Source organism: Fundulus heteroclitus, chromosome 21, assembly GCF_011125445.2.
Source record: "Fundulus heteroclitus isolate FHET01 chromosome 21, MU-UCD_Fhet_4.1, whole genome shotgun sequence".
NCBI lineage: Eukaryota > Metazoa > Chordata > Actinopteri > Cyprinodontiformes > Fundulidae > Fundulus > Fundulus heteroclitus.
This window is the reverse complement of record NC_046381.1, coordinates 7,853,806-7,879,799: the sequence shown is the minus strand read 5'-3', so window position 1 is coordinate 7,879,799 and position 25,994 is coordinate 7,853,806. Positions and strand designations below refer to the sequence as shown.

Sequence of the window (25,994 nt, the reverse complement as noted above, 5' to 3'; positions counted from 1 at the left end):
CAACGGTCTTCTATGGAGCGCTAGCTGCTGCTGCTACTGTAACGATGGGTAGTGAGAGGCAGGAGAGTGAAGATACAGACGGCTAGAATGTGACATGAAACATCAGATGCGTATCCGAATTAGTATCACATATGGAAGTGGGAGAGATCAGATTTTATTTTTTGGGTAAAAAGATCAGAATTGGGCCGTTCACATTGCCGTTAAAAAGAAGGATTTGGGTCACATTTCCCTGCAGTGTGAACGTATCCATTAGAGACTTCATTCATATCTGTTCAGGGGCGACCTTTGGTCCAACCAGCTTGTCTGAGGTCATCTTGGAGAAAAGCTCTGCGGTCTGGGTGCGGACCTGGGGGTGGGTGCAGTTACAGAAGAGGTCCAGCAAATAGATCAGAGCACCTGTGGGAGACGCAGATCAACAAAAAAACACTCGTTAATATAAGATTTAGACGGATACGAGTCGTTTTCCTGAGAAATTTACCAAACTTACTGACCTTTGGCCATAGCCTCTTTGATTATCTTTGTGTTTGACGTTAGCGCGTGGAGGGTCTCCAACACGATCTGTCTGCCTAAAGTAAGCAGGTACAGCAAATAGGGCACGGAAATTAGCATGATATAAAAACTAAAGCGTGGCAGTGAGTTCACTATGTTTGTGTCTTCTTACTGGAGGGAAGTGAATGCAGCAGCAACAAAAGGTTGGACAACACCAGGGACTCAGCAATGTTGCTCACACACTCCTGGTTTGATGTCACGGTATTCACAACCTGAAAATAAGATAAATATCATGAAAATGCAGGTACAATTTCGGTTAGTTAGCCATTTATTATTGCATCGCTAAGAAAACTAAACTAATTAATATGTAATAATGAAATTAGTTGTAAATATTTACTAATGATTACAGATACATTTACAATAACATATTGCATAAATATAAAAAAAATGTTTCTATATTCAATTCACTATAGTTATTTTATTAATAGATTCATATCTAATATTAGTTTAATATAAACTGGTATTTAATTATGCAGTTATAACTAAATAATAACTTTGTTACTGTTTTAATTCTTGTTGGGTTTTTAAGTATGCATTTATTTAGTGGTTAATTAGGTATTTTTTACTATCACAGACTAATTAGACAAACGGGATAATAAATTACCGTATTTTTTGGACTATAAATCGCACTGTTTTTCATAGTTTGACCGATCCTGTGACTTATAGTCAGGTGCGATATATATATAAATTTTAAATGGCAAATTATACTGAACAACATGAATCAAGTAGTAAACATTATCGTCTACAGCCACAAGAGGGCGCTCTAGGCCTGTGAAAACGATATGCTGCTCTTGTACCACTTAAAAATTAATTGAAACTTTAACTTATACACAAAGACAGAACATGTTTGTATGTCATTTGGCTGTTTTAGTCTACAAGCACGCAGGGGAGCGTTGTGTGGTGCAGCTTGAGGGACTCAGACCACAACAGAACCCTTATTGGGCCGTCTGTGAAGCTAATAACAGCTAGCGCTAGCTTACAGGAATGTTGTCCAGGTGGTTTACAATTTCGCTGATGGACGTGAGCTTTATGTTGCTTTCAAACATTCTTGTCATATTGTTAGCACCACTACGCCCCATGGTGTAATTTCAGCGTAATTTTGTCAGCTTTCAGCGTAATAGACCGTTCCGTGTTGTAGTTGCTGGCTTGTACCCCATTAAACCTCCCAGGTATGTTTTGTATTATTCAGTGGATGCAGCTGTGTGATTGAATACACTGCCTTACCAGATTAAATGTCAGTTTTTAGCCTCGGATTGTGTGAAACAAATTTCTAAATAAATGCAACTTGCACATGTTTTACTTTACTTTTTATGATGCATTTTTTTGACCAAAGTGACGTATTGATACATAAGTATCGATTAACACGAAAAACAATTATTCATCATTACCTCCAAAACGAGCTGCTGCACTCTGCCGGCTCCATGAACCCGCAGCAAAGAGAAGAGCAGCTTGAAATGACCGATGCACTCCGACTCCGAACCTGGAGTCATCAGGAATGAAGAAGCTAAGGAAATGGGACAAAAACCGGACCGACGCGGCATATTCGTCTGAGTAAGATCTCACCAGGGTTGTTCTTGATGACGTTGCGGAGAGCCTCTAAAGCCATCTCGGCGAAGCGGAGCCTCTCGGCGTGCTGCTGGGACTCGACTTTGTTGCTCTGGCTCATGGCCAGCAACGTGTGCAGGTACTGAGCCTGAGAGCCGACGTAGTCCAGCAGACTGGCAGCAAACACTTTGGGGTACTAAAACACAGAGGTGGGTTAAAGCAAACGTATTAGTTGAAGTTTATGAAGACGGCGGGGCTCGGTCGGGTTGTAAATGCTCACCTCCAGAGGGAAAGTAGGCTGCTCGTTGTAAACGCGGACAAAAATCTCCCCCACTATGAGCTCCTTGTTGTGATCGCCGAAGGTGAAATCTGCTCCAAAGCTTTTATCGTTTTCTCCCTGCGATGAAAGCACAAAGCCGTGGCATGAGTAGCCGCAACCCCGACAGCTGGTGGGGGGGGGGGCGATGAATGACGAGGCTTTGCTCTCACCCTCTTGATGTTCCCCTCCTGCTGACCCTCCAGGAACTCCAGCAGCTCGGCTCTCGTCCCGTTGTTCCAGATCAGGTAGGGATTCTCCGAGTTGCTGTTCAGCAGCTTCAGGACCTAAAAAACCCCAACAAGTCAAACTCTCTTCACAGGGTGCTTGCTCTTTTTCCAAATTAAAATTCCAGACTTTTTTAAAACTGATATTTTTTTTCCCCCCAAGACCTTAACTTTATGTACTTGTATACTTGTGTGCCTAACTGCCTACTTCATTGGTTGAGATTGTACAAACTGTTTATTAGAAATGTTAATTTTTATAGGCTAGTATTCAATGAACAAATGCATTATTCACAGTAAATTATGCTTTTACTGATGAAAACGTTTCAAAACATGAAAATCACAAGTACATGAATTTCACATCAAACAAGTGTTTGATTCCATTAGGCTAATACAGTACGTGACCAGTTAGTAAAATTATAGTTTTATAGCCTACCTTCCTATTTCTCATTTCACAATGCCTTTGAGCAGCATACTGTAAAATTCTACCACACATTTTTTTCCCATACTTTATTAAGACTTTTTTACACAAAATTCAAGACTTTTCAAGGTCTGGAAAACAGTGTTTCAAAATTCCACACTTATTAAGACTTTCAAGACTTGCGCAAGCACCCTGCTTCAGCGTTTCAGGAATTTATGACACGTAGAAGTGCGAGAATCCTTTTTAAGGCTCCTTAACTGACCTCAGCTGGTGAGCCGGCCCCCAGCTTCCTGGAAATGTACGGCGTCAGCATCGCAGCCAAGCTCTTACGGATGGTGGGGTTTTCCGGCGGGGTGCCGTCCACGCCGTTTGTCTCGGCGACGGCATTGCTGCCATCCGGGGTGGCCGGTGCTTGGGCGTAGCCTCCCAGCCGGCTGAGGGCCACGAGGCTGAGCTTGGCCAAGCTGTTGGCGACCTCCTGCTGGTTGGTGTCCTGGTTGGCCTGCACGCCGCTCTCCTCCAGAGTGTAGTCGTAGTTGAACAGGTAGACCAGAAGGTGCCAGAGCACACCGGCGTGGTACAGATGCGTCTGCAGGAAGAAGTCTATGGCGAAGGAGCTGACGCACTGGACGGCCAGGGCCGCCGTCTTTGGGAGACACTGGAGGGAGAACAGGGAGGGGAAATAAATTGCTGCACTTGACAAGCTTTTGTCTTTTTTCATGGTTTTCGGAGCAGTTAACGCTAAATATCCCTCTGCTTTAAATATTTGCGGTAAAGGAAAAAAAGAAAAAAAAAGGAAAAAAAAAGGAAAAAAAGAGAAAAAAAAAGAAAAAAAAATAATTTTTTGCGGTAAAGTTGTGCAAAATAAGTGTGCAGAATCATTAACACTCAGTTTATAAGTCAGTGGGTTATCATTATGCAATACTCCAGTCAAAACTGCTTTGTGAAAGTGACGGATTTGCTGCTAAAGTTTCCGTGTCAGATCCAAAAGAAACACTAGTTTCAAGCCAAGATGGAGCTTTAATAAATAGTGATTAAAAAAAAGAAAACAGTAATGGTATAGAAGCACTAAAGAGGACTTATACGGACTTATAAGTTCAAACGTGTTGGAGGTCGTTTTGTCTGCGCTAGGGTTGTCAAAAGTATCCATACTCAAAAAAGTATGGATACTAAAACATTGTATACTCATTTTCAAAAGTATCGATACCGCAGGGTGGGTGGTGTTTTTGCCAAGTCCCCCAGCTTCTGGGGGACTTGGCAAAAAAAATCTGCAAACAGCAAAGCAAATTCAGGCCAGTGCTACCACCAATAGCATTTACACAGTCATTCATCTAGAGTGCAGAATAGAGTAAAATACACTTTCTGAACACCGATTGAATAATTCTGTGCACTTTTCAGTTTCAGACTTTTTTTGTAACCGGTGCAGCTGCTGAGAATACAGCATTTATTTTTGTTTGTTAACTGGTTTGGCCATTGTCATTGTTGTGTGTGTAAAGCATAGCCAAGGAAGGAATACTTTTTTTTTTAACCAAGCTTGCTTAATATTGTGCACAGTATACAAGCTCAAAATATTGTTCTTATTGTTTATTGTATGTATTTATTCATTTATTTGTATTTTATTTATTAATAAAAAGATTTCTGTTAAATTTTGCGGTCTTTGTTTTTATCCTTGTGGTATTGAAAATGGTATCGAGTTTCGAATATTTTCCCGAGTATCGGTATCGAGTTGAAAATTTTAGTATCGTGCCAATCCTAGTCAGCGCTGCTCATTCTGCTTTTGATGCTAAAGGTTCAATATCTAAATGCCAAATGTCATCGGCCACAAAAGAAAATTAAGACGTGCTTCAGATTCCTTGGTAAAGCTCGAAGCTTTAAAAGAAACACACAATTAAGGGATAGCAATAGTCTCCATTTAAGCTTCAAACTAAACTTTAAAAAGAATAATGAGCTACCGTGTGAGGGGTGATGCATTTTTTAGGCTGAGAAAAGTGTTGGTTTCCAGTTTTGATGCATTTATTGAGTCCTACTTGAGCTCCTGAGTCCTGGTTATAGTCCAGGAAAACTGGCCGAGTGGCCGGTGCAGCACCAGATAAGATCTATTAGAGGCTGTGAAACTGCAGCAGATTTTACTGTCCCAATTCAGGCAGCTATGGTAATCTATATGCCAAGAAAAAGGGATGTGAAATACCACAGAGTCCTCTTCTGAAGTTAATTTCTCTCCTGAGTAAATACGGTCCCTCCCCTCCGCCTTTAACAGGCAGCAGCAGAACAACAGAGGAGAACCAGAACATGCCAGACGTTCACCTTTCCGTAGAACAAAATGTGACAGAGGTCCCGGATGATGTTGGGCAGCTCGATGATCTTTTCCCGGCATTCCTCGAACTGCGCCGCCACGCTGTAGCACCTGCAGATGTGCCCGCACACCTGCAAGGAGGCGGTGGGAAAAACGGGCTTGAAGACACCACAGCAAACAGTAGAAGAAGAACATGACCTTCAGGGTTCCCTGCACGGCTTTATCTAAATACCTGAGCTGTCAAAGGACGACATTTACAGAGTTCTCAACTCTTAATTATATATAAGATGGTAGGAAACTCTAGAAGACCCATTTATGGTGGGCAGGCTATAAACGTGGAACCAGTGGAAAGAAATCACTACCACAGGATGGACAGATGAATGAAAGGATGGATCGAGTCCACTAGTGAGATTTAGTTTTCATTTTAAATTGGTTTTATTGTTTCTTTTAAGTGTTTTTATGCATTATCTTTTTTTATCTTAGCTTTTTAATACATGTGTTTTAGCTTGTAGCGATGTACAGCGATTTGTTTCACCTGCTCGCTGTTTTTAAGCGCTTTATAAATAAAGATGGTACTGTATAGATGGGCAGACTCATAGATGGATGAACAGTAGGGCTGAACAATTAATCGCATTTTCAATATAATCGCGATTTTAAAAAATGCAATTTCCAAATCACAGAGTCTGCAATTATTGGCTATGTAACAATTAGGAAATTAGACACGTCCATTAGGTGTCAGTAAATTGTTTAAAGTGGGTTTGCCTCCACATGGAAGGGAAGACAGTTGCAGCAGTGAGATAATCTAATTTTATTACTTGTTTTAGAGTTTATATAATCATACATAGCATTAAGTACAGGTCAATCAGTTTAATACATAGACTTGCTTGTTGGTTGGACTTTATGTTCAACAAGGATTGATGTCCAAATCAACTAAAAGCTGTTCTCTTGAATAATATTCTGATTAATAGAAACATTAAAAGTTCTTGTTTTAAATAGTCCTTGTTTACAAACATCTTTATTTAGAAGCCATTTTTGTTGCTTGTGGTTAACGCAGCGAAAAGTCAAAATTGTAATTTTGATTGAAATATATTGTAGGCAGAACACAATCATTTCTGTTTAGACGCTGCGGGTCTTTTAGCAACTAATCTGCACAGCGAGCAAACACGTTGATTTATTGTTTGTATATGTTTAAAAAGACATGATAAATTAAACTGCGGAAAAAAACCGCATTAAATCGCAACATTAAGAAAAAAAAAAAAAAATCGCAATTAGATTATTTTCCAAAATCGTTTAGCCCTAATGAACAGATATATAAATTAATAGATGGATGCTTGGAAGAATGGATGACGGATTAATAGATGGAAAGACATGAATAGACAGATAAATTAAATGGTTTAATAATTTGATGGATGGTCAGACAGATGGAGCCGCGACGGATGGATAGAGTCAACTTTTAGACGACGGGACGGGGAGAAAATTCTCAACATAAACATTTTCTCTGTGCAGAAACCCTGAAATGCGGTGGAGTCAAACACTGTGATGGTGTTACCTGTACAGCCATGTCCTCAAGCTTACTGGATGCAGTCAACACAGCAACACACCGAGAAAGAGCCTCCAGCAATATCTGAACAAACAAGAGTTTAGCGTTTTTTTTTTCTCCCATTTACCGACCCCGCCGGGGTAGAGGCGAACATTTCATACGAGGATCTGACATTTTTGGGAGACGGATACCTCAATCCCGTTCTCCCGCCGCAGCTCCTCTGCGTTCAGAGCCGAGCAGTTCACCGTGTGGAAGGCCAGCTCGGCGGCGGCCGGGAGCAGAGGCGACGTTTTAGAGAAGAGCTGCTCGTCGTCGGTCTCCATTCGGATCGTTTTGATGAGCATGGGATAGCCGGCGTACTTGTACGGTTCCAGTTCTGCAGGATTCAGTCGAAGCAGCGCCGTCAAGCAGGACAATATTACAATATGTGCATTGGTCGAGATTAGCACTTAAATCCATGTCCAAACCTTGCTGATGTCGGTTGAAGAGGATGCTCTGAGTTTTGAGGATGAGGATGATGTTTTCTGGGTCAGGACCGTCTACAATACGGGCGGACTTTGTGCAAAGGAACTCGTACGCTTTGTTCACTTTCTCAAACATGTCCTGGAAGACGAGAGCAAACACAACAATTACCTTTGAGCCTGAGCAAATTCTGTATCAGGGCAACGGTGATTAAACCCACCCGTCCTTCTGGGTTCTTGTCAGGATGGTACTTCTGTGCCAGTCTGAAGTAAGCCTTCCTGATTTTACTCTCGTCGTGTCTGAAAACACAAAAGGTTGCATTAAAAACCTGTCTACATTTTGTTTTTGCAGATAAAAGAAACATCAGAAGTGCCGCCTAAAGTTTTGGCTCTGGGCAGAAGAGATTTGTGGCTTAAATGAAAACTGCTTTGAAAACATTTCTTCCACTCACTGGCCCTGTCCTTTGGGCAGGTTGAGCACATCGTAGGCGTCGTCCACAGACATCGAGGGCGGCTTCTTCTCCACCTCCCTCTTCCAGGCTTCAAGAGTGTCCCTCAGCAGCTTCACCTGCGTGAGCAATCACAGCAGTCAATTTCAATACTGTAATAATAATAATTATAATAATAATAACAATAATAACAATAATAATAGAGCAACTAAAAAAAGCTGTTCTGCGTAACAGCGAGTGAGAATGCTAATCTGCAGAATGATTTGAGCAGAAGATGCAGAAGATCCCTGCAGAAGAGAAAAAGTAGCAGAAAAACATTAAAAAATTGCAGAATTTGAAAAAATTTGAAGGAATTTGAAGAATTTGAAAAAATTTGAAGGAATTGGAAGAATTTGAAAAAATTTGAAGGAATTGGAAGAATTTGAAAAAATTTGAAGGAATTTGAAAAATTTGAAGGAATTTGAAGAATTTGAAGGAATTTGAAGGAATTTGAAGAATTTGAATAAATGTGAAGGAATTTGAAAAAAATTTAAGAATTTGAATTTTTTTTTAAAAAATTGAAAGATTTGAATAATTTGAAAAAAATTTAAGAATTTGAAAAAAATTAAAAAAACTGAATTAGAAGAATTGGAAGAATTTGAAGAATGTGAAGAATTTAAAGGAATCTGTATCAATTTGCATTGTTTTCAATGGGAACAGCCAAAAAAAAAAAAAAACGCACAAAAAGTAAAATATTTTAAAAAGTGTAAAAAGTTAGCATATACATGAGTCATAGCAAGCATGCCGGGAACGAGCCGAACGTTTTGATACCAAAATTGTTGAAATCGGTTGAAGTATGCAGGAGTAGTTAGACGCCGACGGAATAATAATAATAAAGAAAAACAGGAAAACAATGATTAGAGCTTCAAACCAAAAAGGCTATGGGAAGCTTACGGCATCTCGAATAGGCCAGTTGGGGAAGCGGATGGTGTCGCACAGATGCCTGAGGTAGTAAATGTTGCAGAAGAGCTCGTTGTCCAGCTGAGGGAAGCTGATGGCAGGAATGGGGCAGTACTGGTACAGCGCCCGCGTGTTGCTCTGTAGCCTGGGGCTGAAATCAGCAATATGGGCTGCTATCTTCTCGATCATCATTCGCCTGAAACACGGTAAAAAGCAGATATATCACAAATCCACATCAGCCGACGGAAAAGGAGGCTTTTTCGTTGATTTTTTTTTCTTCCTCCCAACCTCATCTCGCTGCTCCAGATGGCCTCTGGTGTGTCGAACTCCCCGAGGAATATCTCAGAGAAGCGCTCAGCCTCGTAGTTCTCCAGGTAACACACCATGGCCTCGGGCAAAACTGGTCCCAGAACGCTGCGCTGCACGATGTCCTGACCCTTAGACTGCAGAAACGACATAAAACAACGTTTTTACCTCTCTTTCATCTTGTTTCTTAGATTAAAAAAAATGTAATTGAATGAAGGGGAACGATAATCACCTCCTCTGATTTGAAAGCTTGTTTTAAATGAGTGTACTTCAGGAACCTAAAGAGAAAAAAAAGGTCATAACACACTTTAATATCTAGCGTTCTCAGTGTGTTTTAGCCAACTTTTAGATTTTAAAAAAATATAAAGATGGATGGATGGAAAATCATGCATACCCTCATTTTCCTCGCACCTGTCTTTCTAAGTTCTCATTACAATGCTTGAGTTTTAAAATATTGGACACTATCATGTCATTCAGACGTGAGCATCTCTTAAAGAGAGACTAACAGGCTGAACTTATTATTGGAATGCGAGGTGCGATTTTTTTTGACACTTGGATGATAATGGTTAAGACATACTGCATTCAAAACATCTTGGTGAAGATTCTCAGTCATGATCAACCCAAAAAAGGTTAAATAATAAAACTGGACTTATATTCTGAAGCTGAAGACGTTTCTCTTCCCATCCAGGAAGTTTTCTCAGTTCAAAATGTCTGGAGTAGAGATGTTCCAAGCTTTATAGACCTGCTGGCGACGCCTCATTGGAGCTTAGATTTGCACACTCTCTCAGACCAAAATGTTTACATTTATTGGGATGCGAGAGAGAGGGGTGAAGGAAGCCATTTACGTAAAAGCGAGAAAAAAAAAACACTTTTAAACTCAGGTTTCAACTTTCAAAAACTTACAACACAGCTATAGGTTTGATTCCTGCCAAGTTTCACTCCAGTTCACACCTCCATGCTTGGAACCACAACATTTCTCCTGTGAGCCAGGCTAACGATGAGCCTAACGACTCTTCATTGTTGGGCCGTCAGTTCCAGGTGAATTTACAGGTGAATCTAATCTAACGAGGCCTCGCCAGCAGGTCTATAAAGCTTGGAGCTCCACAATAATCCAGACATTTTTAACTGAGAAAGTTTTCTGGATGGGAAGAGAAACATCTTCAGCTTCAGAATGGAAGTCCAATTCAATCCACTTTATTTATATAGCACAATATTAACGAACACAAGGTTTCCCAAATGCTGTAAAACAAAATAAAACATGCTAAATATATAACAATATAAAATATTAAGTAGACAATAGAAAGATAAAAGCAGTAACATAATATAAAAAATTAAAGGCACAGTTCAGTTTTATTTTTTTAACCTTTTTTCGAACAGTCCTTTACGATATTAATACCACCTCCTGAGTTAAAGCGATGATGATGATGATGATATATGAACACTAAAACCTCTTAGTTTCATCTGTAATTTAACCTGACTCCGCCAGATGGATTTGCTTCGCATATCCATCTGGAAACCTTCCGTTGAAGCAATTTTGGGAAGGGGCGAAAATACTGGTTAGCTGATTGGCCTATGTTGGTGATAGACGGGCCAAATAAACCAATCAGATCAACGAAGCATATGACGTACTAACACAAGGAGCCAATTGATAGATCAAGCTCTTGCCGAAACCAGTCGGGAGAAGAGCAAAAACATATTTTCCTCTGAGAAAAGCCTCCAAAGCAGTGTTTTGCTCTTCTTTCAGTGAAGAAATACTCTGTAATTCCGATAAAACTTGCTCGATAGCCACGCTAACGCTAGTTTCATCGGCTGAAGCCGCCATGTTGTTTAGACTGAACTGTCGCGCTTCTCGTTGCGTCACACCTTAATTTTGAACGGCTCCAAATTTTCTTTAACGGAGAGTAGCCAGACTGATCTGCGAGTGAAACCTTGAAAGCTCGCGAGATCAGGATGGTCTCACGAGGCTATTTGTAATCAGCCACAGCGGCTAAAGAGATCAAGCAACCCTAACAATAATCCATGTGATGCGTTTTTACCTCGCTACAGGAAGCACGTTGGAGCCAGTGTACATCATGATGAAGAAGAAGACGCCCGTTAAATAGAGGCGCTGCAGATTGGGGTTGTCCTGCATCACCAGGTACATGAGATTGGCAACTTTTTCCACCAGAATGGGGTCAAAAGTCAGCAGCAGCTGGAAAAGACAAGAAAAAACAATGAGAAACTAGCAAATCTAACTCTGCTCAGGTGTGATACTAAGCTGTGAGAGGCAAACAGTCGCCTTACCTGGACAATATGTGGGAGACAGGCGTTGTCGCTAATCATCCTCTTGATTTTGGGTAAAGGCCGAATGATGGCGTTATCCTGGTCCCTGCACACAACATTTAATATGTCTGGATGCCATTTTTGTTTTTGCTTTCGTTTTACTCCTAACGAACAAAGACGGCGGAGGAACAAACCCAGAAAAGAAGCAGTCCTCACCTGCTGGGGTAGTACGAGCACATGGTGATGAGCATGTTGAGGATCAACGTGGCCAGGTCCGACTCGTTCATCACCGGCTGCCCTGAGGCCAGGAGGCACCACTTCAGCTGCGGGATGGCCTGTAGGGGGCGCCAGCCGTCCATCCCTTGAGCCCAGCAGCGCGTCTTCGCCGTCAGGACACCCGTGTTCCAAAACTCCTGCATCTGGGGGCAAAAGGACGACACACAGATGGGCGGCACGTGAAAGAAGTGGAAAATTAGCTGTTTTAAATAGTGAAACTCAAATGTTTACTGCAGGTAAAATCAAATGAAATATACTAGTTTCACAAATCTTGATTGATTTAACCTAATGATAATAAAAAACAATTCACTACTGCTTACCTCCTCAAAACTAAAAGGTCCTCTTCTTTCTTTGTCAGCGTTACCAAAGTACCACTCTTTCTCTCCCTCCCTCTTCATGTCTGGCGAGGCCTCCAGAACGTTGCTCTGTGGAAATATAATAGAGTTGTGTTTAGCAGGTTTAAAAACCCATAACAGCTTTAATTTATATCGTTACTACGGTGAAAGGACATTTTAATGAGATGCCTGAGAAGATGAAAGTGTGTCTGGCATTTAGTTCAGTTGCCTGAATAAAGATAAACCAAAGTAGCGCTGATGCACGCTGCCTGACAGCATTTATCGGCGTTCAGCCTAAAAATTTTGAGATTATTTTTGGTCCATATCGCCCAGCCCTATCGGATTTGATTAACAAAAGTCTTTAAGGATGAAGTGCCAAACACTAATATTAAAGACTATGCTTCTGGAAAAGGAATTAGCGGCTTAAAAAAAAAAAAATAACAGAACTGAAAATTTCCCTCTACGCTGATTATCTTAGTTTTTATTTTCAGCGCCCATATTTCTCAAAAATACATAAATAACCCGTTTGGGTGAGAAATGATCTCCACAAATAGGTCCATGTTTGTTATTTCAGCCGATGCTGCAGAAGAAAAATGTATAAAAACTCACAGCAGCAACTCGTTTACCTGAAGTGGAACCGTAGCTCTGCTGGTGTGCAGATGGGCCAAGGTAAGCAAGTCCACCAAGATGCGAACTCCATTTGAATCCATCACGTCTTTCACATTTTTCTGCACGAAACATAAAAAGATTTAGAAAAAAAATGTGGGCAAATTTTGTTGTGCAAATTTGTTTTCTGGCTTCCATTTTCCAGGTTACCTTATTTAGAATGAGCTTGTTGAGAAAAAGGATCAATCTGTCCCTCTCCAGCTTGTCAGTACACTTTGAAAAAAAAAAATTTGATTGACTTTACACAGACACACACAAAATAAAATAATCACCACCACCTGCACTGCTGGTCTGCACATACCCGGTCTAGCATGCCAACAATGTATTTTGTGTCGGCGAAAGGACCGATCTCCTCGGAGCACTTGCCGTAGACAATCGCAAGCGCCTGCAGGCACAGGCACTTCATCATAACTTTGGGTGTGAGCAAAAAGCGATGGTAGAGTTCATTGAAAAACTCATATCTACGACCAAAAGAGAAGCACTGATGTGAATCATGCTTTAAAAAGGGATTGGTGTTGAACTATAACTGTGGAAAGCTGGGAAAAACAGTGATCTTACGATCTCTTGATGGCACTCGATTCGTCATTTTCATCCTCTTCCAGCAGCAGGCGCAGGTAATAATCCCCTATTCTTATCTCATCAGAAAGGCACTCATATCTGACCTGCAAACAACAAACATTGTTAAAGAATTAGACATTTTTACCACTGCAGATTATGCGGTTGTTTTTTTTAAACAGATTTACAGTCAAATATCCAGTTATCTCTCAGATTCCTGTACAAAAAGTAAAAAAAAAAAAACGCATGCAAGATAGAAGTGAGGCCAGACCTCAAACTCCTGGTGATTCCAGGAGATGACCGTGGCGTTGCCGAGCTCGCGGTCCACACCGAAAGCGCGCATCTCGCCCTCCAGAGCGTCCCGCAGCTCCTCCCTTGTTTTAAGGTTCCAGATGAGGTTGGAGCGTGCGTGGTCCAGCTGGAATCTTTAGAAAGCAGTTCAAAAAGCTCTTTTTAAACTGAGAGTAGATGGTCTTATTCCTGCACGATTGCTGGAAAGCTGCTAATGGATCAATTTGACCAGACAGCTAAGAGAAGTTTAGAATCAGTCTTACTGATGCAAACAAAGATCTCCTCAGCGACACAATAAGCCTGCTGACAAAAACTCCACTTATCGACTTTGGGTTACTTGTGATAAAAATGATCTACCTGTAATAAAAAAGCTCCCAGTTTGCTTCAATCTTAATTCTCTGTCTTCTCTTTCTCAGGATGACAGGCTTTTGGTTTGGATTCTGAAAACAAACAACAAACGCTGCTTAGCATCGATCGCTGTGCATAAGCACCAGACCGCCAACATTTTTTAGAGTAAAACGGAAAATGTAATAATAGCTACAACAGGAGCAGACTGTTAGACAAAAAATAAAGAAAGAAAATTAAACACTTTGGGGTAAATCTGCCACTTCTCCAATTCATACACCCATTTTTTACTCATACACAAATTATTTCTTATCTATTAAGTTAATGTGCTGTATGTAGCACAGACTTACAAAGTGCTGCCCCTCCCCCACCTGTTACTGCACATTGCTGGTCAGCTAGCCGAAAGATCAATGCACTTTTTCTATACAAACAAGACAATTTCTATACAATATACAAATTGTATTGAATAGAAATATATAGAAATTGTATATATCTATACAATTTCTATACAAAAGATGGTACAAAAATCTGGGAAGCCAGGATGTGGAAACTAAACCCAGCCTCATCTTTAATGGGGAAACTGTTTAAAAGGACGTTAGACAGCCATGTGTGCGCTGTATTAATTCCAATGCTAATAAAAATCTATAAACCAAGGGGCGAAATGACAAGCACTTGAATGAAACTGATGGTTTGGTTAGAAAGAATAAAACCAAAACAAATAGAAAAAAGACAAGTCATTAAGGGGGTGGGGGGGGCACACACCCGGGAAATTAAGGCTGCACAATATATCACAAATTTATAATAACTGCGATATCGCTATATGCAATAAGCATATTGCAAAGACTTGCTAATAGCTACTCAAGTAACCTGCATTTAGTGTCTCAATACTGTTAATATACAGTATTTGCTGACAAATGTTCTTTACAGCAACGTAAAAGTCTTATAAGGCAAAGAGGTCAATAAATTAAGAACCTACAACTTAACAGTGGCAGATGCAACTTTTTAAATAAAAAGTCTTCTTGTTGTATTTTCTTTCTTTACAGCTGGACAGAATAACTATTATCCGGGGTCTAAGTTTGCTTTGAGGCCAAAGCAGAAAGGAATCTTTATAATTCAGACATGTAATCCATACACCACATAAATAAATGGTGTATAAATCAGTGCAGCCCTAATTCAAATAAACCTTAAACCAAAACACGTGGAAGCCTTTTAATTAACTTTGGGTTCTGACTCATTGACTTAAGCGACCAGCTGGGCTTCTAAAAGATACAACCAGACTTATTTAAAGAATAAAAACAGCTTTCCAAATTTTCCTGCTCATTAAACAGACATTTAGGCATTTATAAACAGTATAATAAAGGAAGATAAACAGAACCGATGGCATAAGTATAATGAAACTGCTCTGCTGGGGAGATTCACTGGCAGCTGTACTCCTATCTTAGACTGAATATAGTCATTCTTTATTTTTTATTTATAACCCAACACCTCAGTGAGTTTCTGCATGTTACAAACAACAAATTCAGTCCGTGTTCATCCCTGGAAGCGCTCTGTAACAGAAGTTTAATAATCTACCTTACAGTATTCTGATTTAATTTCTCTAGATGCTACACTGCAAAAAGGGAACTCAAAGTAAGTAAAATTTTCTTGAAATGTTTGTATTTTTCCTTTATTTTGGCAGGTAAATAACACTATTTGCCAGTGGAATAAGATTGTTGCACTTAAAGTAGGAACAATTCCTCTTCATCTTATTTCAAGTGCAGAATAGCTAATCTTATTTTAGGCGTAAAAATACCCCATTGGCAAATAGTCTTATTTAGCTGTTCAAATCAAAGAAAAACACTAATTTCAAGAAAATTTTACTTACTTTTAGTTCCCTTTTTGCAGTGTAACAGGTAATTGCTAGAATAGAAGGGAGAAAAATGCCCGCAATGATTTGTTAAGAAATCAGGAGAAAAGTCAAATGAAAAGGAATATGTGGAACCCATCGGTTAGTCCTACTTACCAAGCTGTTTCTGTCCTGCTGCAATGTTTGACAGCACAGAAACCAGACGTGACAGGGGGGAGGGTGGGATAGAGACAAGAGAGGTTATTGTTTCTTAGATCAGACAGATCAATCACAACAAGGGTCATAGGTCGCTACTTTGTGAATATTAAAGAGACCGATGTGCCAAGCCGTCGCTAAATCTTTAATATTCGAATAGTGAGTAGATTTCTGTTTGTTTAATCACAACAGGGTAACAGCTTAAAAAGGTTAAAAAGTGGATGCATGTGTTGGAGGAACACTGAAGAGAGCAAGCCAATCAAACGTTTTGGTGCCGACTGTTGATTTGGAGCCACTGAACAGTAAAGCAGGAGCAAAAGAAGTCAGATTGTTAAGAGAAAACTTGAAAGAAGAATGGATTTAAGCTACAGAGACAACAATGAACAGACAACAATGAACCGAGGTCTTAAGAACCAGTTTCATAACATGAACCGCCCACTCATTTCCTGCAAAAACACATTAAAGCCAACACTGATCACATTTAAACTTTAAAGCAATGCCTCTAGCAGAAAGCAGATGTTTTATCTGAAAAGTTAAAATCCACATTGAGACTCCCACGTAATTCCTGCATCAGACAACACCGGAGCAGACACTGCTTCCATGCAAAACAACAGCAGCGCACACGAGTTTGGCTCAGCGACGGCGACACCTTAGCAGCCACAGTCAGCTACGGCAGCGGTGATTTGTCTAAACGGCAAAAGCTGAACGTGTGCGCCGATATAAGAATATTAAGTTTTTTACCTCCTTCTGGGCGATGCCCATTTTGTCTCGCCAGTGCATCAGCACCAGGTCAGCTTTCTCCTTGGCAAACTTCTCCACCTCTTTGGCTGCTTTACCTGCAATCCTCTGCCACTCGGGCACCTTGTTGCGATTTAGCTGATCCTACAGGGAGGAAGAGCAAAAGAATAAGAAGCAGCAAATAATGGTCTTTTTTCCCCCATTGCTCTTGTGGATTCTGGACCAACAAATAAGGAATTCAGTCCCAGAGACTAAATGCTGATTCATTGAAACACAGTTTGAGAAGTTTATTATTTCAAAAAGTAGCAGTTCTACAGCTTTATGGGATTTTAGGCACAATTTGAGCAAAACCTTGATTTTATGTTGAGACCGGACAGGTTGTGAAACGACCCCTAATTGATTTTTGAATGAGCGCCTACAGTGAAAAATCAAAATGCAGCTGGATTTACTTACATAAATACTGAAATAAAGGACGGTGACAACTGGATTTCTGAAGCATTAGTAGACGTTTGTACTTAAAAAAAAAAAAAAAAAAACAGGAGGAAAAACTTTTGGAACATCTAAATAATGTCCATACAGGGTTCCCACACCTTGGTGAACATCAAATTCAAGGACCTTTCAAGGACTTTCCAGGACCAATTTCCTCAAATTCAAGGACCACACATGGCGGCATTTACCTACTGTGACCGCTGAATAGGTTGTCATATTTTAATACAATGCAAATTCAATAAAAGACTAAATAGCATAGAAGTTGTTGGGTCAGAAGCAATGCAAGAAAGTGGACTTAATTTATAGCCTACATTGATATTGATCATATTCATAGCCTACATTTATATCCACAGTACATGGCTATGCCATACTACATTACATATATAATGACACGAGTCGTCATCCGTGTGAACTTTCAACCCCACAAAAAAATTCAAGGACTTTCATGGACAAGATGTTTTTTGGCTGTTTTCAAGAACTTTCAAGGGCCTTGAATTTATTTTTTCAGATTCACAAACTTTCAAGGATTTCAAGGACCCGTGGGAACCCTGTCCATAATATGTATTTTTACCCATTTATCTAGACCTTGAAATGATAAAAATAAACTGCAGACATTCACTTCTTTCTTCTTGGGTGGCCATAGTGTTACAAATCGATGGATTGGATTGGATTGGTCTTCCAAACTTTTGGCTGTGTTCTCAGCTGCCTTCTGCTGGTTTTAAATATTTTTTATTTAACATGTTTAGTAACTTCAACCATGGAAGTGAAGGCAACCGTCATCAGCTACATGCCCCAGACTACAGAAAATGAAAAGTTGTAGAAATGATGCACAAAAAAAACAATAACACACATACCGAAGCGATTTTTAAGTTGTCCCGAATGTGCATTCGGTCCACGTCTTTCTCTGGAACTGGGTCGGGACTGTCCAGGTAAGCCAGGAGGCCAGTTGGCTGCAAGCACAAAAGCAAACGAACGTTAACGACATTAAATTGTGAGGAGGCTAAACCAAATGACTGTAGCTGCCAGATAAAAGCTCTGGTGGACGTTCTTAACATCCAGCTTGAGTGTAAGTGTTCAGCAGCGTACCAGGATCCTCTTGAGGAGGTTCATAGCCACAGGGTTCTCTGCTGTCCACAGTCCCACCAGGTGACGACTCAGTTGCCTGAAACAGTCAAATTAGACATGTAGGTGTGTCCTTTATGGCCTTTTCTAACCAATGCATGCTTTGATGTAATACAAAGCATATACTCTTTACGAGTAGTAATGAAAAATATCTGAAATAGTCCAAAAATGATAATTTAGCTCTTAAGAAGCATGTAAGTCTGAAAGAATATATGCATTTATTTAGGATGGACCTGTTGGTGAGCATCCGCTGGTCCGCGCTGACTGTGAACAGAGACGTGTGCAGATGTCTTGGCAGCGCCCCTTCACTCAAAGCCAGCTCTTGCATCTTGGTGGCAATTTCCTTGTCTCCTTCCTAAGTTGAAACATTTAGCAACACAGTTCTGGTAAAAACGCTAAAAAGGTATTAGAAAACAAGTGAAATTAAAGAAACGCTTACCTCAATTATAGCTTTCATCACGAGGCCCGCTCCTTTAACGATTGCCATAGAAGGATGCTGGAGATTTGATTAGGTAGAGTCAAAAATCATGTAAACCACCAAAACAAAATCTATATTTATAAAGAACGTGGGTTATTTTTAAGCCTCTGCTTTCTTACCTGGAATAGTTTGAATAAAGTTCGTCCATCGGAGGCAACCATCTCAAGCAGCATGTCAAACTGCTGCCCTTCAGTGGTTTCACTGTAGGGGGCGCAAAGGGCAAACGTTAAGAAGTCCAACAAGGAGCTGATGACCAAAGCTCCAGTTCCATGGTCCTGGGGAAACAAATGAGAGCAGAGAAAAAAAAAAAAAAGGTCAGGGAGAAAAACAATAAACACAAATGCTGAATTGTTTAACCATTTCTGAGTTAAAAGATGCATAGCCATGTTATTTGACCTTTTTAAAAAGCTCACTGGTTGCCTACAAAGTTTTTTTATGAAAGATTATCACATTCTGCTGCCATATTAGTTATTTTGGTGTTTTATGCTTTGTTTTTGCTCCGTTTGTTAGTAAACAAAGCCTTTAATGTTTCTTTTTGAGAACAGAGGAAGTACAACACTGCTCATGCTCAGCAGGCGATAAAACAAGGAAGAGGCTAACGGCAGAATGGTTCAAGATCCAGTGAAGAAAACAAAAAACAAAATATGATTCCAAGAGGGAAAAGACTGGAATGTCACTGGGAACACAGTATGAACCTTGATATTCACTGAAGCGGACGTTAAACCTGCCGAGGCTCAGATGTGACGGCAGAGTTGACTGACGTGAGTAAATGCTCTGATATGAGGCTCTTAAAGTTGCTGTAGATCGGTTTATTTAATTAACAACGATCGGTCTCTGATGACAGCGAGCTGCGGCTTTTTCTGCGACGCATTGCAGAGGTTTAGGCTCGGTCCGGCATTTTTTTAATTTCTTTACAACTGAGTAATAAATTAAGCAAACAAGCATTATGGTAGTTCTGCAATACTGTAGCTAGATGGCGCCACATCTGTTTATATTTGTTAATCGCGCCCGAGAGCAAATTATTTTTCGGCTCAAAAAAGGATCAAGATGGAGGCTTGGTGTATATAACCTTATTTTATCATCCAACAGTTTCTTATTTTGGTCTTTTTGTATAAGCATAATACGTGGCTATAAACCTTTAAGCTTCAAGCAAACCTCATGACAACCAAAAAGATATTTACCACATTGGTGATAAATTTTTCAAGAAGGTTTTCCAGGAACTTCTTGGAGGACAGGAGGGACGCCTTGTTCAGCTGCTCTTGTCTCAGGTCGTAGTCATCGTGCATGGGCTACAAAGAAATGGAAAAACGGATTTGATCACAGCAAATGTTACAGAACTTTTATTAGTCTTTCATTGCAGTAGCATAATCTCACGCTAACAAAGATGAGGGAATATAGAGATTTAATGTGAATATATTTCTTTAGTGAAGGAAAAATGACATTTAGTAAAACTCTAAAACAAACAAAAAAAAAAAAAAACATGTCCCACGATTATTACTGGTACCACTGCTGGTATTTGTTTTTGTTTAAGTGATACTTACACACATAAGGGCACAAAGCATATCTATAGCAGCATGAGTCACACCATTGTGGTTCCTTTTTAAAGCTTTCACTGTTTTTACTCCCAACTTTTCCCTGAACCTGGAAAACACACAAAATGTGATGATTAAAATTAGCACAACAAAAAAGGACAATGCTTGAATAAATTCAACCGTGTTAATGATTAACGGACGGACCAATAAAAATGCAGGTCTGGGGTTGGATACACAAATAATTCATTGCTCCTTAAGTGACTTGTTGTTTCTTTACCTTAAGCAATAAAATCCACATTTTCTGACGGGTTTTTTTATTGTATTTTTTATGCATTTGAGGGGAAACAGCAAGCTACAACAGCAATGAATCTCTCAGGAAAGCCAATTCTGGCTCGTTAGCCTCACGAGCTACAAGGTAAAATGGTCAATTACAGTTCTTCTCATACATCTCAGTGACCCAAGAAGAACGCATACGCTAAAATAGATTTTAAATAAAGAGAAGCAGAGAAGAATGGGCAATACGAAATAATGGAACCTGATATGAAAGCACAAAAAAAAAAACATTTATAAAACTCTGGCGAAAGGAGGCCAAGACGCATTAAGGCAGACTGTTAGGCTGAAAAAGAGCTCATCTGACTTGCTCGCCTAAAAGCTTCAGATAAAAGCAACACAAAGATGAAAGAAATGACGGTGAAAATGACGGGAAAGATATAAAATACAGACAGACAGACAAAAGGGCAGACTGAGATGCATGGGTTGATATTTACGTTGCATCTGTGAGTCCAGAACCTTGACCAGACCTTGGAATAACAGAGCATGCTTGTTACCAGCAGCTCAGCACAGCCAGATTTTAGAAAAAGAAAGAAAACATGACACAAGTGACGCGGTCTTACTTAGGCAGCTGAGTGAAGGCCTGAAAGCCGGCCTTGGAGGCCACCAAGCGTCTGATGGCCTGGAAGTGGCTTTCCAGCTCCGAGTTCACGGCCGGCAGCTCAGCCTCCTGGGCTAAGAGGGACAGGATTGCGTTGTTGATGAGCTTCTCTTTGTTCTCAGAAAAAAGGCCCTGGACCGAAACAAAAAAAAAAATCAGCAAAAAAAAGACAAGGTGTTCAGTCTGAATTGAAGCTGAAGAGATGGCTGGAGAAACCAAAACCGATGCCACTCACATCCTGGGTGACTGCATGGAGCACTCCACTGTAGGAAATGTTGGCGTTGAACCTGAACACCGCATCTGCAAAGTTTCCACCTGAGCAAAACGACAAGATAAAGAATAACATTAAAAAAAATACCCAAGAGGCTTAGAAGACGATTTTTTTCCCCCAAAAGGACTTCAAACGTTTTTCCGAATTACATTTCCAAAACTTCTGGGACCATCTTAAATGGTAGTAACAACAATAACATGTTAAAGGAGACACATTATGCATTTTAAACTGCAATTGCAAAGATTTGGTCTAATTTACGTTCCCCCTGTTCTGTAGGCGTCTGAGGGGAACTCTTTTTGGCGCCCTCTCTTTAAATCTAAAGGAGGCCCTTCCTGCTCCGCCCCTCTGCAGGGGCAAAAGCGTTCTACTCCTCCTCCTGCTTGGACTACCAAAGAGAAATAAAAACGTTGGATTTGCGAGACTGGTAAGCTGGAAATCGGCCACCTTGTTTAGCAGCTCCGCAGCAAATACTGTGACGTAATAGTAAAAATATAAAATAAAATGTAATAGAAAACAGAGAAAACTGAATAGTCTAACGCATAATTCTCCCCATTCAGGACTTACAAGCTTCTGTGTTACATTGACACACAGTCTGCTGAGTGTATACAGCTTCCGTGTATATATCCTTTTTACTTCTTATTTTACTGTATTCTTATTTTTTGTCTGCACCATCAATACCAAGTCAAATTCCTTGTAAGTGTGATTAAACTTGATTCTGATTAAAATATATGACCCAACATAAAGATATCTATGCAGCTTCTGGACCGACTACAGTCAACTTTTCTCCTCCTCTAGAAACTCAAAGGACACAACAAAAATGTTTAAGGGCTAAAAGAAAATGTTTGATTTTGCATAAATTATGTCCCCTTTAAAGTTGAATGCTAATAGTAAAAACAGAGTTGAAAAAAAAATTATCCAACTTTACTATGACCTGTTGTACCCAGAGTTACACCGGTCAGTGAAAGACATCCATTAATCTGACATTCTAGTAGTTGTAAAGCTCAGCATCTTTGTCGTTTAATTTAAGTCAAAAAACAACAAAGACAAATTAAACTTTTGTGCAGTAATCCCCAAAAAACAGACCAGTTACATATCAGTTTAATCAGAGGCTTAAAATCAGTCCAGTCCCACAAGAAAACTCACTAGGAGGCGCTGCCAGGAATCGGAGATGCAGACTCTCCACCTCTTCATCCACCGGCATGCTCAGCAAACCCCACCTCTGGCCTCTCTGCGTGGGGGCCATCTTCACGCATACGTCCCTGTTGCCCGATGCTCGGACCCCATCAAGGAGGCTGGCTAGGAGGGAGTCCCTGCAGACACAGCGGAGGGAAAAAAACACACAAGTCTAGCTCGATGCTGGGATGGCGGCTTGCGTTGTGGTGAAGCACAATCACATCTATGCAAAGTGAAAAAAAAACACTCAGGATTGTAACTCCAGTACAAACACAGGAAACGGTTTCTGTTTGCAGACCTTTCAGTGGAGGAGTACTTCCTAATCTGGCCTCGGATGAATTCCACTGTAAACACCTGAGGGTTGTCTACGTCACAGATGAGAGCAAACACCTGAGGGAACACGAGTCCAACAAGCAACACAGAGGTGGAGAGAGAGAGAGAGCTTTAGTGGCATGTTATGGATTTATGTCCTGAGCTGTTTGCTTGGATTCGTGCAGTTTATCACAATGACGCAAATATAATTCGACACTTGGATCCGTCAGAGTAAAGCTAAACATGACAGGGTGGGAGTGTGCAGGATTTTTTATGACTTTATGACCGCTCACCTCTCCGAAGGGTTTGATTGTGACTATGTTGTATGAAGCAGGGTCTCGCTCCACTAGACACGTTTCTGTGAGGCAAAGGATGCGCTTCACCGGCTCCTGGAAGGTAAAACAACGCCCCGAGATCTTAGTACTAATAAAAAAATAAGTTAACAGCAGACACTGAAAAAAAAAAAAAAAAAAAAAAAATATTCAATTCCACGTTTAGATATTTGTCTGAAAATTTCAGGTATGACCATTTAGGACAGGGGTGTCAAACTCGTTTTGGTTTAGGGGCCGCATACAGCTCAATCTGATCTCAAGAGGGCCACACACATTGCAAGATTAAATAGAACTAATAAAAGTGAACTTGTTATTGATTTTTATATTAAATTAATTTCACTTTTACACAATATATAATGAATAACCTCTGTGTTTTTAAGAAAAGTATGTGCAATTTCAACAATACTTTTACTCAGTTAAACATTTACTTAAGTGCATTATGCATAAGAACTGATCACAGTGATTGTACAATGTTGAAAAACATTTATTCACATTTTTTGTAACTCAAAAGCACTGTCCTGCATGATAAAATACATCAAACAGATAAAAATTAAGAAATGATTTAAATTTTTCCACACCTGAAGCTTAATCTGCTAATTAAAACACAGCGCCCCTCGTGGACAATATAAGAACTGCAGATTTTCAATTAAACGAAGTACATGTTTTTTTCAATAATTGTTTTTTCATTCTCTTCCTTTTATCGTCTCTTTCTTTCACCTTTTCTTTTTTCTTCTTGTTCTTCCTTTCCTCTCCTACTTTCCCATTGTAGTGTCCATATCATTTGAGATATTTCCCGCATGAATCATAATAAAACTATTCACATTCATAAATCAAGCGGAACACTATGGCAAAAGCAGTACTGCTCCACTTGTGAAAGTCAAATTTGATGAGCTCTTTTTGGCATCAAGACAACAATTCTTATTGCGACATTGTCAGACAGGACACTGGGGAAAAAAAAAAAAAATTGAGACTAAATTGTTCGGCGGGCCGTATGTTTGACACCCCTAATTTAGGACCTTTCCTACCGGGTGCCTTGTTGTGATCTTCTGCACCACGAACTCGGCCAGAGAGGTGATGCTCTCGTCTGAGCTGTACTTCCCCAACCGGTCCGTCGCGAAGCCCTCAAAGGTCAGAGGCTCCTTCCTCAGGCGTAGCATGATGCCGATGTAGTTACCGGCATGCTCGATGGCGCTGCGGATGATGTCATCTCGGTGCTCGGAGGCAAACAGATGCTAAAGAGGAACAAGTAAACGTCAGTAAAACACATAGCTGAACTCGTACGCGCTTCCTGCCGATACGTACTAGTCTGCTGAAGCCCCCGTAAACGATGCAAAAGCCTCCTTGGTAGTCAGAAACCTCCACAAAGCCCTCGATGTTTCTGTAGTCGTAGGAGCACACCACTCGGTTGGTGTGAGGGTCGATCTGGTCGATGCCGCCGGGGGTCACCTCTAAATTTACGGGCTTCCTGATGTCGCTCCAGTGATGCTTGTAACAGTTGTAACGCTGTGGAATAATTAGGCGCACCTCGTTAGGCAACTGGACGTTAGGCAACTGGCACAAAGAAAGGCGCCACTACGGCAAAAGTCAACATTTTGTTTCCCAGAATCATTTAAATCTAATCTAAGACAAACATGAACAGATGACATCTTTGTTATTACCAATAAAAAACAAAGTGCAGAGAATATTCTCAGGATCACCAGCTCTGAATCTACAGCTTCTTGGAACCATTTCTTTCCAGAAATATACATTTTATTTGAGATCTTTTCAGTTTCCCAGGCATTCTGCCACAGTAAATGTTGCTTCAGGTTATTCACCTCTGCTTATGCCCACCACAACGTTTTAATAAGACTGACATCAAAACTCTGGCTGGGCCATGGCAGAAACTTGAAGGCTTCTTTTTTTTTTGGTCTTTCCTGGAATATTATCACCTAATCTTATGTCCATCATCAAGTTTATGGCTTTAAAAACATCCCTAAATGATAATATATTCCTTCTTGTGGGGTGCTTTATCTGTATATTATCTCTAATATACTGTCCCTTTAAGGGTTACAGCTTAACGTTTATTCAAAGAAAAATGTTACCGACATGTTTTGTTTTGTCCAGATGCAGATTTTCTAATTACAAGCCATGCTGTCTAATTCTATATATTCTACTCTATTCTATACAGAAGCAGCTTTCCTCAGCTTTCTCCAAACAAAGCCACACATGTTTAGTCTTTTTTAGGACCTGATTACAATGAATGTAGAGACTTTTCACGTTACTTTGCAAAGTCTTCATGAATGATTTAACCCAGGGATCAGCAACCTTTTAAAACCCTTGGAGCCAACTTTTGCCTTCAGTTTAGCTTTAAAACAAATTGTTAAGAGCTACAAAAGTCACAAAATAGCTATTTTTACAATATCTACCATGAGAATGTCATGTTTTATCTTTAAATTAAAGGAAAAGCTACTTTGTTTTTAGGCTTTAAAATAAAGAACATCAGTTTTCTGTAAAAAGAAATGAATAAATGTTCTTTCAATTTGATAGAATTTACTTTTCAAAAAGCACAGATTTTGCAACCTAAAAACAGAATAAGGACTTTCTAGAAAATAAAGCAAACACTACTGATATATATATAAAAAAAAGTTAAGACTAGAATTTATTTATGGATTGTTTTTACAAAAAAAGTTAAATTCTTTTTGGCCAGAGGTATTAAAGGCCACAGTGGAGGGCCTAATGAGCCACTAGTGGCTCCACAGCCCTGATCCAGCCTATAGAGGAGCTTGCTGGAACATCCAGTTCATTAGAGACTGAGCTGAAGAA

General features: G+C 40.1%; 1 protein-coding gene across 3 annotated transcripts in view; it reads right to left on the bottom strand.

The window, feature by feature from the left end:
• Positions 1-25,994, bottom strand: part of LOC105932912 (dnaJ homolog subfamily C member 13) — a 52,376-nt gene that overhangs the window by 10,537 nt on the left and 15,845 nt on the right. For 2 of the 3 annotated variants that reach the window (XM_036125178.1, XM_036125176.1), the window contains exons 5-48: positions 24,495-24,695; positions 24,218-24,424; positions 23,154-23,249; positions 22,847-22,938; positions 22,519-22,685; positions 21,340-21,419; positions 21,067-21,236; positions 20,941-20,973; positions 20,183-20,282; positions 19,823-19,930; positions 18,761-18,916; positions 18,603-18,659; positions 18,397-18,518; positions 18,128-18,203; positions 17,896-17,991; positions 16,556-16,696; positions 15,776-15,793; positions 13,786-13,868; positions 13,409-13,562; positions 13,141-13,244; positions 12,884-13,043; positions 12,733-12,795; positions 12,543-12,644; positions 11,902-12,006; positions 11,522-11,724; positions 11,327-11,411; positions 11,080-11,234; positions 9,276-9,321; positions 9,026-9,180; positions 8,732-8,933; positions 7,802-7,917; positions 7,571-7,649; positions 7,356-7,491; positions 7,080-7,264; positions 6,898-6,972; positions 5,360-5,479; positions 3,318-3,713; positions 2,584-2,697; positions 2,375-2,491; positions 2,113-2,290; positions 1,938-2,029; positions 662-761; positions 492-566; positions 284-396 (exon numbers count right to left, since the gene is read on the bottom strand). In XM_036125178.1, coding sequence (XP_035981071.1) covers positions 284-396; positions 492-566; positions 662-761; positions 1,938-2,029; positions 2,113-2,290; positions 2,375-2,491; positions 2,584-2,697; positions 3,318-3,713; positions 5,360-5,479; positions 6,898-6,972; positions 7,080-7,264; positions 7,356-7,491; positions 7,571-7,649; positions 7,802-7,917; positions 8,732-8,933; positions 9,026-9,180; positions 9,276-9,321; positions 11,080-11,234; positions 11,327-11,411; positions 11,522-11,724; positions 11,902-12,006; positions 12,543-12,644; positions 12,733-12,795; positions 12,884-13,043; positions 13,141-13,244; positions 13,409-13,562; positions 13,786-13,868; positions 15,776-15,793; positions 16,556-16,696; positions 17,896-17,991; positions 18,128-18,203; positions 18,397-18,518; positions 18,603-18,659; positions 18,761-18,916; positions 19,823-19,930; positions 20,183-20,282; positions 20,941-20,973; positions 21,067-21,236; positions 21,340-21,419; positions 22,519-22,685; positions 22,847-22,938; positions 23,154-23,249; positions 24,218-24,424; positions 24,495-24,695 — 5,433 coding nt within the window. The remainder of the gene's footprint in view (positions 1-283; positions 397-491; positions 567-661; positions 762-1,937; positions 2,030-2,112; positions 2,291-2,374; positions 2,492-2,583; positions 2,698-3,317; positions 3,714-5,359; positions 5,480-6,897; positions 6,973-7,079; positions 7,265-7,355; positions 7,492-7,570; positions 7,650-7,801; positions 7,918-8,731; positions 8,934-9,025; positions 9,181-9,275; positions 9,322-11,079; positions 11,235-11,326; positions 11,412-11,521; positions 11,725-11,901; positions 12,007-12,542; positions 12,645-12,732; positions 12,796-12,883; positions 13,044-13,140; positions 13,245-13,408; positions 13,563-13,785; positions 13,869-15,775; positions 15,794-16,555; positions 16,697-17,895; positions 17,992-18,127; positions 18,204-18,396; positions 18,519-18,602; positions 18,660-18,760; positions 18,917-19,822; positions 19,931-20,182; positions 20,283-20,940; positions 20,974-21,066; positions 21,237-21,339; positions 21,420-22,518; positions 22,686-22,846; positions 22,939-23,153; positions 23,250-24,217; positions 24,425-24,494; positions 24,696-25,994) is intronic. The other variant, XM_036125177.1, reaches the window with a different exon arrangement.